This window comes from Neofelis nebulosa, chromosome 4 (genome assembly GCF_028018385.1).
Source record: "Neofelis nebulosa isolate mNeoNeb1 chromosome 4, mNeoNeb1.pri, whole genome shotgun sequence".
NCBI classification, from domain to species: Eukaryota; Metazoa; Chordata; class Mammalia; order Carnivora; family Felidae; genus Neofelis; species Neofelis nebulosa.
Genome location: NC_080785.1, coordinates 94,361,180 through 94,377,929, shown reverse-complemented (window position 1 = coordinate 94,377,929; position 16,750 = coordinate 94,361,180). Strand labels below are relative to the sequence as shown.

Genomic DNA, 16,750 nt, shown 5'->3' with positions numbered 1-16,750 from the left:
TGGAAGGTGCGGACTTAACATGCCTGCAGATAACCCCCCGCCCCCATGGCTCACCCCTCCTTCTCCTTCCTGCCCTCTCCCTGCTAAGGTCCCACCAAAGCCATCCAGCCAATCTCTGGTAATAGTAATAGTACAATGATATAAATGCTGTCAGCGCCCCAGCCATGAAGTTTTCGTTTACTTTTATGCCAACCTTTTGTTCTCCTTTGAGGAAATAATTGCAGGCTCTTGCTTGTTTGCTTGTTGGTTCGTTTGCTTAGTTTTTTAGGTACATCTCACTAATTCAGTCCCGTACTCTGTAATTCTGTGAATCTCCCCTCCTTTTTTGTTGGCAAACATTAAGCATTCAGTCAGTTTCATCTTCCTGAAGAATTTGCTCGTCTCTCTTTCTGGACTGCTCCCTCTGAACTGGGTTCTCTCTGGCTACACCTGCTTCCCCAGCTGTTCCCCAGGCTCTTCTGGTATGTCTGACCTGGGACTGGCCTTCACCTCTTTCTTATGTCAGGCCTCTCTTTCTGGACACCAATCTGCCTCCTTTGTGGTTTAATCCCACATATTAGAACATGTCCTTATCCACAAATTAAAGCACATCCTCCAGTAGGCTTTCTAAGAAAAGTATGCATGAGAAATATGTATTGGTGACCTTATACATCTGAAAATGTCTGTATCTATGTACAAAATGGTCTGTAAGATTGGATATTTCATTAGGATATGATATTTTCCCTTAGAATTTTGAAGTCATTCCTCCATTTTCTCTGCCTCCTAGTATTGCCACTGAGAGACTGTTGTTTTGATTCTTTTTAAAAAAAATTATCTTAGATTTAGTAAAATTATCATGACAACTCCATGCTAATTTTTAGAATAAACAATTTTCTGACAGAACTATTTCACAAACAGAAACTTTACTTCATGTTTGACTTTTATAGCGAGATCATAGAGTCTTTTTACTTCCCTCAAGAATAGATTTTGAGGGGCTCCTGGGTGGCTTAGTCGGGTTAAGCGTCCTACTTGGGCTCAGGTGATGATCTCATGGTTTGTGAGTTCGAGCCCCACATCGGACTCTGTGCTGACAGCTCAGAGCCTGGAGCCTCCTTCAGATTCTGTGTCTCCCTCTCTCTCTGCCCCTCCCCTGATCGTTTGCTCTCTCTCAAAAATAAATATTCTTTAAAAATTAAAAAAATAAATTTTTAATTAATATTTGAGGATTTTGTCAGTTTTCCCAGGGGCCTTTCTTTTTTATAATTTTTTTTGATGTTTATTTATTATTGAGAGGCAGGGAGACACAGAGTGTGAGCAGGGGAGGGGGCAGAGACAGGGGCAGACACAGAATCTGAAGCACGCTCCAAGCTCTGAGCTGTCAGCACAGAGCCCGATGCAGGGCTGGAACTCACAAACTGCGAGATCACGACCTTAGCCGAAGTCGGTTGCCTAACCAACTGAGACCCCCAGGTGCCCCACCTAGGGGCCTTTCTTAATCTTAGTTATTTATAGCTTTTCAACCTTTTGCCTAAGATCAAGTGTTGAATAGTTATTTAAATGGTATTCTCCTTCCAAGTATCTATTATGTTGTTCTCCTTGTATTGACCCGTTCTTCATGTATTGGCTGGTCTTTAATTGGGCATCGCCATTAATTGTGTAATACTGTAATAGTTCACCAACATCATTTTCATCTACTACTAGAAATTCTGTAGCTTATTTCAGAACTTTAATTTCAATTTGCAGGCAATTTGTATTTGTGTAGAGACTGAACCATTAAAAACTATTGGGAAATGGTTGATATTAGTCCTAGGTTTTATTTTAATTCCAATTTAGTAAACATACAGTCTTATGTTAGTTTCACGTGAACAGATAGAGGTGGTCTGTGTATTTACAACGGGATATTTCCGAGCCATAAAAAAGAATGAAATCTTGGCCATTTGCAAAAGTGAAATAAGGCGGCCAGAGAAAGACAGATACCATATGATTTCCCTCATATGTGGAATTTAAGAACTAAAACAAATGAGCAAAAGAATTAAAAAAGAGAAAGACAAACCAAGAATCACACTCTTAACTGTAGAGAACGCACTGATCCTTACCAGAGGGGAGGTGGACAGGGGGACGGGGGGGCAACAGGTGATGGGAATTAAGGAGTGCACCTGTTTGTGGTGAGAGCAGGGTGATGTCTGGAAGTGTTGAATCATTATATTGTTATTTTGATTTTTGGTATTTTTAAGAAAACTCCTCTCTCTCTCTCTCTCTCTCTCTCTCTCTCTCTCTCTCCCTCTTTCTTTCTCTTTCTGCCCTTCTCTCTGGAAGTTTGTAGCATCTCTTTTTTCCCCCACTTTTCTGAAATTTTACAGTGATATTCTGTGGTCTCAGTCTATTTTCATGCATTGTACTAAGGCCCTATTAATCTAAAAATCTATGTCTGTTTTTAATTGGAGATTTTTTTTTTACCTTCCTCATGGTTTCTCTTCTGTTTTGGTTGTTCTCTCATTCTGTCGTATCCTCTTTTCTATATGTTCCTCACCTAGTCTTCTAATCATTGTTTTCCTTGCTGTTTCTTTTTCTTGATCATCTTTCTCTTCTTTCCAGCTCTTTTAACAAATGTTTTTTACTCTTTTCTTAAATTTCCAAGAACTCTTTCATTTACTGAATATTTGCTTTTTAATAGCATCATCCTCTTATGTCATGAATACACTTCTATTATATCTCTGAAACTATTAATAAACATGATCATTTTTGAAGGTTTTTTTCCCACCTGCAAAGTCTTTATTTCTTCCATTTGCTTTTTTTTTTTTAACTATTCAGTTTTTTCCTTTAATATGTGAGACTTTTCCTAAATGTCTGGTGATCTTGGCTGTCTACTCCCATTTAAGAGTGAGATAGTAAAAAGCTGTCAGGGAACTTGTACCGGTAGGTAGAGTTCTCTGACTATAGGTGTTGTTCTGGAACTTTCTGGCTCATTTTTCCTGTTGAGGAGCCCCTGATGTGAAATTCTTCAGGCATTTATTTTTCTTGGGCTGGTTAAACTTCCAGCTCTCTGTCTCATGTCTGGCGGGTATAATGGGAGGTGACTGGGAAAGAAGTTGGGGGTGGGGAGTGGAGTTCCGCTCTCAGTATTTATTATTCCTAAGATGTCTGTGTGTTCCCTAGTCCAGAGACCCTCTGTTTCAGCCTCTGCAAAAATGTCAAGTCTTGTATTGGAGTGAAGGGATATCACTTGGTTTGCAGATCGATGAAAGGATCTTGAGGTCCAGTCACTTTTTAGTAGACTTCCAGCCAGTTCCCCACCTTTAGCACCACCCAGCTTCTATTTCCCTTGGTACCCACATTTCTAAATCTTTTGTAAAAAAAAAATTAATGTTCATTTATTTCTGAGAGAGAGAGATAGGCAGACAGACAGACGGAGCAAGAATGGGGAGGGACAGAGGGAGAAGGAGATACAGAATCCAAATCAGGCTCCAGGCTCTGAGCTGTCAGCACAGAGCCCCACGAAATGTCATGAAATGAGAGATCTTGACCTGAGCCGAAGTCGGAGGCTTAACTGACTGAGCCACCCAGGTGCCCCCCTCCCCTGCCCTGTGTCTCTAATTCTTGATCCTTTAGGAATTCTGAGTAATAAACCAGGTTGCTTTTTTGGCATTTCTTTCATCACCTTAGGATACAGATTTTTTTCTGGGTCTGCCAACTTGTCCATTTGTCTGCTTTTCAGTTTCAAAATTTTGTTGCTCTTATCTTTCTTCTCATGCTTTTTATGCTCAGGGATTTATGCCTTTTTAAATTTGCTTTATGAAATTCCCTTTATGGTTTAGTTTGCATTCTGGAGGTAACAGAGGTAACTGCCTCGATTTGACATCTTTAACCAAGTGTCACTGTCTCAGCTTTTCTGTTGGGAACCTTTTCTGTAGGTACTTTTTTTTGTCTTCAACTGGTCAGATTAACCAGGAAAGACTTTTCCAGTCTTCCATCTGCTGGTTATAAACCTGGCTACCAGCATAAGGAGAGGTGAATATTGTCTTAGAGATCACTGTTCCCTTAGATTTATTCCAGCTTGATTTTTTAGGTCAATGAATACATGGTATAAAATGTTTAAGTTTTGGTTCAATATTAGCCCATAGAGGTCATACTTAGGTAACAGTGTAAGATTGAATTTCCAACATTTAAAAAAGTGTGAACATATAGCTTAGAGCGACTGAACTCTTTTTTTTCCCTCCCTTTTTAGTGTTTTATTTATTTTTAAGAGAGCGAGCATGAGCGGGGGAGGGTCAGAGAGAGAGGGGGACAGACTCTGCGCTGAAAGCTTCGGTGCTGACAGCAGCGAGCCCGGTGTGTGGCTAGATCACGACCTCAGTTGAAGTTGGATACTCAACTGACTGAGCCACCCGAGCGCCCCTTCGAGTTGTTAAATTCTAATTCAGTGTAGATGTCCAGAAGATAAGCTGCAGAACAGAAATGTCCCTGAAATCACTGCCCGCTTTTGAATGATTCTATATTATTATATAGTATCATGCTAACCTACATTTATGACATCTATGTTTAGAACATCTACTGTTAAAATTACTTTCGCATTACCTGCTCTTCTGATTTAAAATAAAAGGAGACTGTTAAAAAACTTTTATGTTTATGGACACAATTGATGGAAGCTAATTTAAATGATATCTTTGTCTTTTTTTTTTTTTTTTTTTTAGCAAGTTAGCTGAAACCTTCATAATTTTTCATCTTTTATTTCCTCCCCAATTTCAGCCCCAGGACACTTCATTGTTCACCATGCAGACAGACCAGAGCATGATCTGTAACTTGGTAAGTTAACTTTGGTGTGTGTTTTGGGGAAGCTGTTACTTCCTGCTGAATGTTCTCAGGTCGATCATTCTAGGTTATCTAGAGCTTGAATATCCAGAATGTGGTTTCTGCAGCCCTTTCCTTTCTGGAAGCTAGGAATGAAGGCTTCTGAAAAATCTCATGGTGTCTTTGATGTTGGTTGCTTCTATTTATAAAGGCACAGTGATCCCAACAAAACACAAAAGTCTCCTAGTTAATGGGCTTCCATGGAAATCCATCAACGGCGTGGATGTTTCTGCCTGCATGTAACTTACTCCACAGGATTGAAAGTGAAATTGCTTCGAGAATTCATGCTCCAAAATAGATCTTTCCTTCTTCTTGAGCTGGAAGCGACCTCATTTCTCATCTCTCATCTCCTCCCTCCATTTTGTGAGTTGTAGAAAGTCATGCATAGTAGAGATAGGATCCTTACGTTGCTGCCAGAGGACGTAGAAAAAAGGCTTAGCTTGGGATCACTCCTCTTGGTGTTAGAGGAGATCCCTCCAAGATTGTTGTTGCAGTTGTCGTGGGAAACCCTTTCCCCAGCAGCTTCCTAGTGAAGTGAAGTTGCATGAAGAAGCCTTGAGTGACGTCACTGGTGAACTTGGCAGTGGTACACTACGGAGGACGGGGCGCTGTGAGAATTCGTTCACAAGGGTTATTTGTAGCTCACTGGTTTTCCCGTGGGAATGGTATGTAGTTATCCCAGCTCCTGGCTTTCGCATTGGACGCTTAGAATTGGATTTATGTAGAATAAATTTTTCTTTTTAGATGATTTCACTTCTAAGTAAGGAATTCTGTTCTGGGAGGTTTGTCTTTTTTATTTATTTATTTTTATTTTTTATTTATTTATTTATTTTTTTTAGTTTTATTTTTTTTTTAATTTACATCCAAATTAGTTAGCATCTAGTGCAACAATGATTTCAGGAGTAGATTCCTTAGTGCCCCTTGCCCATTTAGCCCATCCCCCCTCCCACAACCCCTCCAGCAACCCTCAGTTTGTTCTCCATATTTATGAGTCTCTTCTGTTTTGTCCCCCTCCCTGTTTTTATATTATTTTTGTTTCCCTTCCCTTATGCTCATCTGTTTTGTCTCTTAAAGCCCTCATATGAGTGAAGTCATATGATATTTGTCTTTCTCTGACTGACTCATTTCACTTAGCATAATACCCTCCAGTTCCATCCACGTAGTTGCAAATGGCAAGATTTCATTCTTTTTGATTGCTGAGTAATACTCCATTGTATGTATGTGTGTGTGTGTGTGTGTGTGTGTGTGTATGTATATATATATATATATATATATATATATATATATATACCACATCTTCTTTATCCATTCATCCATCGATGGGCATGGGCATTTGGGCTCTTTCCATACTTTGGCTGTTGTTGATAGTGCTGCTATAAACGTGGGGGTGCATGTGTCCCTTCGAAACAGCACACCTGTATCCCGTGGATAAATGCCTAATAGTGCAATTGGTGGGTCGTAGGGTAGTTCTATTTTTAATTTTTTGAGGAACCTCCAGAGTGGCTGTTTTCCAGAGTGGCTGCAGCAGTTTGCATTCCCACCAACAATGCAAAAGAGATGGGAGGTTTGTCTTAAAGGTTACTTCGATATTTCTCAAAGGCCAGGACGTCTGGAATGCCATGTCTGTAGATTGTCATACTTTTTGCCTTTTGGGTAACCAGGTGAGAGGTGGAGCTGTGTGGCTTGCAAATAAAGATTTAAGTACTTAAAATGCAAATTATGTAGGTGCTGATAATGGAGCCAGAGGGACTTGTGTGTCATATTCATTGGTGATTTTCAGCCTGAGTGATGGAGTAAGGGTTGTACTAATGCTGGAAGATGAGACTGTTAATTATTGCTTGTGAATGGGTCAAGAAAAATGGAGAAATACTGGAATAAAAAGAAAGGCAGTGGGTCATAATTAAACTCACACCTATTACTTTGATGCAGAAGTCCAGGCATAGAATCCCGTGGTTTTTAAGTTTCTCAAAACATCTTTGTACTGCCCACATTTCGCTGTAGAAGCTTCCATTTCTTGCTCTTCCCTTCTTTTGATATGTATTCTCTGAAGCAGACATCTCGCACCTTCTTTCCATTGGGACTCTTAGCTTTGTCATGGCCAGCACTGCAGAAGCTTCTAACGTTGGCTGGGCCATGTGAGGAACTCGGAAATCCTAGCAAACCCACTTCTCCCGCTGAGTTGTGATTATATAGGATCTTCCCAGGAGCAGGACAGTTTCCCAACATTTGGTTCATTGACTGGTCTGAGCAAGGTGAAGGCTGAGGTTCGTAGTCAACTGCACATCTCCCCAGTCTGCATCTTATGGCCCACAGGACATCCCTTGAGTGTAAATTTAAACTCTTTTGAATCTGCAAAGCTTGCTCAGGGCTCAGTTAGCTCTATGGCCCTTACAGTTCCCACTAAATTAGCTTTCCCAAATTTGGAGAAACAGGACTCTAAGGCAAGTGCCATACTGGAATGTGACTAGACTCTTTTTTTTTTTTAAGTTTATTTATTTCTTTTGAGAGTGAGAGTGAAAGCCAGCACATGACTGGGGGAGGGGCAGAGAGAGGGAGACAGAGAATTCCCAAGAAGGATCCTTGCTCCCAGTGAAGAGCACCACACGGGGCTTCAACTCACAAAATTGCCAGATCGTGACCTGAGCTGAAACCAAGAGTCGGACGCTTAACCGACTGAGCCACTCAGATGCCCCAAGAATGTGACTAGACTCTTAACCCCACTCCCAACCTATCTCCTTCCTTTGCAACGACCTGCCTTCCATCTCATGACAGAGGACACTAGAAAATGTGTACTGAGGCTGTACTTACCATTCTGTTCTAAAGGAAAAATTCCATTTCTGTGTCTCAGAGTTAAACCATTGGGACATCCTGCTGCCACCAGCAAATTTAGAGTATACTTCTCCTTTGAATGTGTCATGATCACCACCCCGGCAACTCGTGCTCGTAAATGGGTATGGCTTGGATCAACCCATTCACAAGTCTGCCAAGGGAGTCATCTTGCAGAAAGAAAGTGGTAGAAACAGGGCATAATTCTGACCAGGACTATTTTAGATGTTTCCGCAACATGTGGTTCACGGTCTGCCTGTGCTTTTCTTCCATCTTGACAAAATATTTACAATTTTACATTATCTTAGAAGGGATAGAAGGGTGACTTCTATTTCTAAATTGGAGTAGGTGATTTGATGTGCAGTCATGCTACCATGTATGACTCAGTGAGTTCTATTTCTCCCCCTAGAATTTAAGTAGTTAAGTTGCACAGCTGTATTGTGATATCTCAAGTGATATTATAATATAGGGGAGGTCTTGTGACTTGTGGGGACGTAACCAATCCTACGTCCTCTTCATACTGTGTTTCTGTTGCATTAATCGATTTCAGTAAGCAAATGCAAGTCACATCTTATATGAAAGCACTTACTTATTCTTGCCTTGAGTAAAACTTCAGAGTTTCTTTGGACTTCCAAGAAACCCAGACTCTGATGCAAATGTTTTTTTTCATTTTACGTTATCTAGATGTATATATATGTACGATGATATATTTATTTGACTCATATTTGGAAGCTTCTCTTGGTTCCTTATCTGGCTTCAGACTTTCTCCTTATAGACTCAGCCCACAAGGGGACCGCCACCTGCATATGGATGCCTTGGGGCTTTGTCAAATTACCCTTCTTGTCCCTATTGTGTAGGTCATTTGATATCGTCCTGTCATAGCAAATCACCTTGATTCCAAAATGGTAAGATCATATCCTGAGAGCTTACAGTATCTCTTGGCTGCTATGAAACCTTGCTCCATTATGAAGATAATTCTTTTGGAACAATAAAAGTGAACTCTTTTCCCATAAAAAACTCTTGAGAGTATATTAGAGCGAATTTTATCTTATTCTTTCTTAAAAATTGTGTCAGATCGCCCCCTTAAAGGTTATAAAAGCCCATAAAAATACCAAATCGCTGCACACTTGTCTACCAAAGTGTCCTTTCTCTTTTATTGTGTGTGTGACCATGGAGTGAGTCATGGTGGAAGATGCGGTGGGGGGGGGGGGGGGTGAAAGAGAAATATTTTGTGTGTTAATCCAGCACGAAGGTACTTGTTATTCATTTCCTGTAATCTCAGCCTACCTTTCCCATCCCTTCCATATGGAACTTGTCAAAGGGGCTTTGGCTCTTCATTGCTTCTGATGAGGGAGAGTCTGACAGAAGTTACTGATTTCCCCAATCACAGTGTTTTTTGGAAACTTCTTACTCCTCTAGGAAAACAGTTTTCAACTTTCTTAACACTTTAAATGTCCTGATGGAAAAGGACCTCAATGTGCCTTCTGCTGGCCATCCATTTAGTGAAATCATGCAGCTAAATAAACATGCTTACATTAGTCAGAATTGAAAAAGGGGAAACATTTTCAGTAGCCGTGGTGATATGCATTGGCTGTGGTGTTCTTAAGGGGCCTGTTGTTACTTAATATTGCTAATTTTGAAACTAACAAAGTCTGGAGTGAAGAGATTCCAGAGGCTTGATTCAGCATATAATTGGGATCAGGAGGAAGTCTGTGTGTCAAGGTCACCGTGGGATGGAAAATCCTCACTCTTGGCCACACAATTAGAAGAGTCTAATTGGTGTCACAGAGAATACCACCCTGTGGTCCCCTACAGAATTAGCGTATTATATGAAGAGACTGATTGCTAAGAATTTGTTTGGGGAGCAGGGGAAAGTGGAACAAGACACTGAACAGGAATATACAAGGCCGCAAAGCATCTGTGATTGTGGTGGCTACTTGCCAGGTAGCTGGTCTGCTCCTCCCAGCCAGGTGAGTGGGACGGTGGCTTCATGATGACCTAGTCATGCAGATGAATGCATTTTGATCTAAATATTGGAGTGACCCTTCAGTTTGGGGTCATTTGAAATGCAGTGCATATCAGAGCCAGAAGGTCCCAGAACCCTGTGCCTCTGAACTCTTTCTCGAGACCTCCTTCCAACTCCTAAGGGAGCTCTTAGGATCTCCTCTCTCTCTGCCAGATGGCAGAAAGTACCATTTTAGGATCTCTTGCAGGCATCATAAAGCTGCAAGTAAGTAAAACTAGTAGCCAAAATGGTAAGTCTTTGTCTGACTTCAGGGGAAATGACAGTGTTGATGATGCTAAAGAAAAACCTAATTAAGAGTTCATTTCTAGACTTTCCGGTTAAGGGCTCCTGATGCCAAATGTGTGGCTTTTTTTCCAGCACAGACTTCATGAAGCTAGTTGCCCATAGGATGATGAAGAAAGTCTTAATTGTCCAGTATCCTGTGATGTTATCTACTCACATGTTGAATCTTTTTCCTCTGACCCTAAAACAAACAATCAAAGGCTGAATCTGAACAGGCCCTACCCACAGAGCCGAAAGCAGAGGAGCCCCCTGCTGCTGCCACACCTGCTGTTGGGCTGGACTCTGGACTGGACACCCGGGCTGAGGAGCCAGTGGAGGGGGCAGTGGTGAGCGCCGCCCCCTTCCCACCCTCCACCTGCCTTCCCTGCCACAGACCTGCTCATCTCATGGTCTCATTTCTCCCTTCTCATCCATGCTTCACTTGGGCCAAATCACCTCATCTGCATGGCTCCCCAGGTGCAAATAGCCTTTGTGCCCTTGACAGTGAAACTTCATTCTCATTTATGTTTTTAAAAGGATGATATCCAGACACCTGATCTTTTGATCTAGTGAGAAACGTCATATAACCTCAGGCTTGGTTCTCAAAAAAAGGGTGTCTTAATTCTTTTCTGAGACTCTCCCATTCATGGTAGGTAGGTTGTAGAACTCACAAATAACCAGCCTTGTTGCCATTGTGCTCTGTCTGTGATGGGCTAGCAATGGCCCTGCAGGGAGGGACCAACCTGCGGGTGATAAACAGAACGATATTAACTTTGTTGTCTACATATTGATTTCTTACAATGTTAGTTCCGTAGGTTGGTTAAGTCTCAGTGGCGGATGGAAACCCCATATTAAAAACCCTTGAATCTATAAAGATTCCTATGTGTACAACCATTTCCTCGAAACCACATCTGGTGTTGGCTCTTAAAAGAGGGACCTTGAGGATGCATTCTGTGCAAGGGCGGGGACCCTCTGTCTGCTTGGAAACCCACTCTTACCCTGCTCCACACAGCCACATAACACACCAGGCTGAGCTCTCTACGCACCATGTTGAATTGGATAGTGTAGCGCTCATGAAAGCGACGATAACACCAAGGAAGATTTAATTCAGAATACTCATGGAGAGTGGAAAATAGTTTATGTATGAAATGCAGTTAACATGTCTCCCAAGAATCTCAATCAGGTTACCATTCATTATAGTCTTTACAGAATCTGTACAAAGACGCAAACCAGCCTCCCTCTTCCCCAGAAGAACATTGCCTAGATTAGATAACTGGAGAAATTAAAGTTATATTTCTTGCTATCATTTGTTGTTGTTATTTTACCAGGAAGAGGGTAGGTCATCGGTCAAATCTATGGTTTATTAATAGAGTAGAAAATAAATAATAGGGTAAGATAGTGATGGGAAATACAGACTCAAGCAAAAGGATTTTCCACTTACAGAGTTGGACCAAGTTCTGTAGGGAAAACAAGAACTGTGCTCTGCTAGGTTGAGTCGCTGTTGGAAGTGCTGCTTACACGGACTTCAGATTGGAGAGCGCTGAGGCTCAGTCTCAGGGCTCCAGTGTCGGATTTTCTCCCACATTCGCTAGTGATCTTCGTAACTCAGTGCAGATGCCCCCCTCCATTGGGTGTCAGATTTCAAACTGTCCTCCCATGTTCCCTTTAAGATTATTTAAATAACAAAGGAAGGGGAAGACACAGTTAATTTTGTTTTACTACTGTTAGAAAGGGAATTGATTTTCAAAAGACTGCAGGTGACACCCGGGAGTTTGATATTGATGAGGTTCAGATGGTGATTTAGAAATGGCTTCAGTCCCAAAAAGTTGTCGTCAAATTTCTGTTTTGAATAGCAGCACAGACTTCATCCTCACCAGTACTTTGAAAACACATGGATTCCGTGCCCCAGTGTAAGGCTTGATGCCAAAACACCCAGGGTTTTGAGCAAGGCTGTGTGATGTCATGCCATAGATCGGAGGTGTGAAATAGACAAGCTCACGTGTTAAATACCAGCTGGAATGTCAGTTGTCCATGGTTCCCTCTCAGCAGGTCCTGGCCATGTACCAATTGCACCTATCCTTCTTTTAACAGACCTACAGAAGCAGTTTTTGTTTTCAGAATTCAAATTCAGGGGCGCCTGGGTTGCTTAGTTGGTTAAGCGTCCAGGCTCAGGTCATCATCTCACAGTTTGTGTCATCAAGCCCCACATTGGGCTCTGCATTGACAGCACGGAGCCTGCCTGGGCTTCTCTCCCTCTGCCCCTCCCCTGCTTGTGCTCTCTGTCTCCCTCAAAAAACCAAAAACAAAACCAAAAACAACCAGAGTCCAAATTCATTGTTTTTTTCCAATGAACAATGTTAATAGCTACCCATTACTAAGCGGCTACTATATCAGACCTACCATAAAGATTTATAATCTTTTTTAACCAAGGTTGATTTAAAAAATATTTAACACACCATGTGGTACAGCCATCACTAAAGCCAGCTTCCCTCATGTCGGGTAAGGAGATATTGGACAGAATTCCTCTTTCTGAAAACACTTGTCTCCTAAAGCTTGTAAGTGAACTTTGGAGAATAAAAAACAATTTGGATTCCTTGTGAAATATAAGGCAATTTGGAGAGTCTTACGAAGGATTCAGGCACCTGTCGAGACGCAGAGGTTATGTGGGAACCACAGGTACAGCCCATCTGTGAGCCACCCTCTCTGAGGAGAAAATGTTCCAGTAACTCATTTTCCCATCTTCATACCGTCTGAAAAATGGCAACAGAAGAAGGCAGCTTACAGCAGCTCACTTGGGCTAACGCTCATCAAAGGTGGCTCCTGTCTCTGTGTCATAAATTGACATGCTTGGATCAGGTCAGTTCTTCTCCATGTTCTCCCTTGAACTTAGGGAAACACCATCCTATAGAATGTAGTTTTGTCCTCGAATGTGGATTTATAGCTTCTTGCTTCCGGTCATAATCATGTAAGATAGTATTAGGGTTATTTTTTCCAAAGAAAGTTCTTCTCCCTTGCTAGATGTGTGATATTTAGTTGTAAAGACATAAAAAATTCACCTTGTGTCCTGAGAATTAATTAGTAGGTTGGCGATGGCTGTCATCAGTCAGGATTGGGTTGACATGACCTTTTGAGGTCCTTTTTTTTTTTTGCTGCCAAAATGTCACCACACAGTTATTATATTGAGTCTTGACAATGCATCTCATATGAGGTGAAGTTTGTGGTGGTTTTGTTAAAAAAAAAAAAAGAGAAAGGCAAATGCAATTTCAAGAACAGGAAATCTTAACCATGGTTCACAAAGAAACCTAGGGCTTTCAAGAGAAGTAATGATTACATTTTTGTTTGTTGTTCTATTCCCCTTTAGCTAATGTTTTTAGTTTTTCCCTACAATGCTAAATTGCTCCCGTATATCTGTAGGATGCATTTTATTTTTATCTATTTATTTTTTAACATTTATTTAATGTCGAGAGACAGAGAGTGAGTGGGGGAGGGGTAGAGAGAGAGGAACACAGAATCCGAAGCAGGTTCCAGGCTCCAAGCTATCAGCACAGAGCCAGCACAGGGCTTGAACCCAAGAACTGCGAGATCATGACTGGAGCTGAAGTCGGATGCTTAACCGACTGAGCCACCCAGGCACCCCTCTGCAGGATACATCTTAAAAGCCAACACTTGTTTCTTGTCCAAATGTTTCCATGTTATATAAGTGATGGAAATCATCTTTAGGAAAATAAATGATCAGTATTTGTTTCAGATATATATCAGAAAATTAGGTTAAGAATCAGATAAAGATTTTTACCTGCATTTGTTCCATTTTCTTGTTAGAAAGTCACTTTCTAATTTTTTCTAAATTTCTGTCTGCTCCTGTATTTTGCTCTGATGATGTGAACTGGACCAATGCTTTTTTTTTTTTTTTGGCCTATTATTTTTAAATATACTGCAATTAAATTTAGGGTTACCTTTATTTCTAAAACAGAAATGGGGGAAAGATCAAGGTAAAGATGTTTTTAGAATTGGTGGAGAAACCTGGAAGGTGAAACACTGACCCATTATTCTGGGGGCTACTTTTGTTTTCGCTGCATTTTGTTTTTTTGAAGACGTCACCAGACTTAAGTTGGCTTGTCAACATCAACTTAAGCCACCAAGGTGGGGGGGGAATATATATATATATATATGTATATATATGTATATGTATATATATATATATATATATATATATATATATATATAACACTTAATCTTGCTAGGAAGATTTCTGTGTGCTTCAGTAGAAGGCATGTGGCTGTTTCTTCCTTCATTCAGTTGACAAGTATATCGGAGTCCTCCCTAGATGTCAGGCTGTATTCTGGATCTGGGGCATACAGTGATACAGTAAATAGACACAGTTTCTGCCATCCAAGTTCACACAGACTAGTGGTGGAGGAGGTCAAGATTACAGCGTGCTCGAGGTTTCTTCCATGACGGTCACGTGCATGGGAGACAGCATTTGAGGTTTCTCCTTGTGCAGAGTAAACGTGAGAGCCAGGGGCTTCCACTGTGCCTCCAGGCATGAGGTCCCAGTATGTCACAGGAACACACAAGATGACAGGAAGCCAGAGTACCGTGATTTCTTGTCTGCCCTTCATCATCGTAGAATTATCTACAAAGTCAAAGTGCCCACTCTGGAACATGCTTTAAATTAAGTTCTATCTATCTATCTATCTATCTATCTATCTATCCCTTTTTATAGAAAAAAACATCACAGAAGTGGCTGTTTTCTCTGAGTTTGACTGCATTCCCACTAACAAGTAGTTACATTTTCAGTGCCCCTCTGGCCAGACAATGTCTCTGTTGTTGTGGTTGTTATTGTTATTGTTATTGTTCCATGGTACCCAGTACAGAGCAGGGTGACAGTAAATTCTGAGTCATTAATTTGATTGGTTGACATTCTAATCTGGGGGTCCTGAAAGAGACTACAGCCAGAGATCTTAAAACACAAATATTTAGATGGTCATTTTCCTCCTCTTTGCTTCCATTCAGATAATTTAATTTTGGTTTTTTTTTTTTTTTCTTGAGAGACAGGGGGAAAGCGAGAGCATATGTGTGTGGGGGGGGAGGGGCAACAGGAGAAGGAGAGAATCTTGGATAGGCTCCATGCTGACGTCAGGACTCAGTCTCACAACCATGAGATCGTGATCTGAGCTGAAGTCAAGAGTTAGAAGCTCAACCAGCAGAGCCATCCAGGTGCCCCCAGATAATAATTTACTTTTTATATTTAGGAAAAGCAAGCTGCTTATTGTGATCAAAAATGCTGCCATCTTTCTTATTCTGCAGCATAGTAGCTCTGTGACCTCTGAGCTGCCATCACCTCAAAGGCAAAATGGGTCAATAATTTTCTTCAAATTTTCCTGTAATGGCCTGGAAATAACACAAGTCACTAGCTCAGCAACTGGCACATAGAGGTTCCTCAGTCAGTGATTTTTTGATGGTATGGTTATTGCCATCATCATAATGAAAAGTGGTTTCCCCCAAGATCAGCAGAAGTAGGTGAAATCTATACTTGGGGAAGAAGAGGGCAACAGACGTGGAAGATAGAAACCCCCTTTTCAACATTGGCCCTATGTCAGAAGTGTTAAGGGACTCAATCTCATATAGGTCCCCCTCAGCACACGTTTCCTCTTGGTTCCTAAAGCTGTGTCCCATCAAAATTCCTTGCCCTGTCTAACTAAGAAGACTTTCAGACCAGGTCCATTGATAGGGAATTTTTCTACCTTCGTTGCTAGGGAGATAGGGTCAATCAGAGAACTCACACTGTCCCCTCAGCTACACCCTCCTTTAGGTGGTTGGAGGAGAGAAAGGCAGGTGAGCTCCAGAGATATACACAAAGTTGATAAAAGTGGCTGGGCCTAGATCTTTCTCTCTACCATTGCCCCAAGTCACAGGAAAGAGATGAAGTTAGCCACCAGTAAAGGGAAGGTAACAAGCTGGAGGACAGCTCCCCACATCTCACACCTCACAGACCTGGTTGACCTGGATTTGTCAGTTTCCAGCTCTGGAAAATGGGGGCACTGCTATTTCTGGCATGAGGCTAACGTGAGGTATTCATTAACCACCTGCCAGTTGCTAAGCAACTGCTTTCTGGGGTCTACTATTCCAAATCCCCTTCTTGAACAGGCCTCGGTGAGGGGTGTGTAATGTTATCGTTCGTTCTGAGTGTTCTTCCACTCAGAGGTGAATATCAGGTTTCAGATCATTCTGCCACTGTCGAGGAGCTATTTGTAGATGATGGGTGCTGAGTGATTTTCTAAGTGTTTCTCTTGACATGTGCTTTTTTTTTTTTCTAAATTAAGGTGAAATTCAAATAACGTAAGAGGAATCAATTTAAAGTGAACAATTCAGTGGCTTTACTACATTCGTAATGTTGCACCACTGTTACCTCTATCTAGTTCTAAAACATCCTCATCACCCCGAATTAAAACCTCCTACCAATTAGGCAGGTCCTCAAGCCGTTCTCCCAGCCCTGGTAACTGCCAATCTGCTTTCTGGCTCCACGGATGTACCTACTCTGGATAGTTCATATAAGTAGAATCATACAGTGAGTGAAGTTTTGTGTCTGTATTCGTGTACGTTTTTTGTCACGTAGGAAATTTTGTGCTCTGGGTGATGTTTTTAACATGTCTGGTTGTAATGAAATGGGATAAAAAAAATACTCCCCTCTTCTCTCAGTGTATATTGGTTCATTTACAAGCCCACATGGAAACCATTGCTGGCCAATCAGCACTGTTGGGTAGCCTGTGTAAGACCGGACCCACTCAAATGTTAAAAAAGACAACTCTG

The 16,750-nt window shown here is 41.3% G+C and overlaps 1 protein-coding gene across 4 annotated transcripts in view; it reads left to right on the top strand.

The window, feature by feature from the left end:
- The window catches only part of AMPH (amphiphysin), a 251,180-nt gene that overhangs the window by 209,461 nt on the left and 24,969 nt on the right, over positions 1 to 16,750 (top strand). For 2 of the 4 annotated variants that reach the window (XM_058725444.1, XM_058725446.1), the window contains 2 exons: positions 4,726 to 4,782; positions 10,162 to 10,287. In XM_058725444.1, coding sequence (XP_058581427.1) covers positions 4,726 to 4,782; positions 10,162 to 10,287 — 183 coding nt within the window. The remainder of the gene's footprint in view (positions 1 to 4,725; positions 4,783 to 10,161; positions 10,288 to 16,750) is intronic. The other 2 variants (XM_058725445.1, XM_058725447.1) reach the window with 1 other exon arrangement.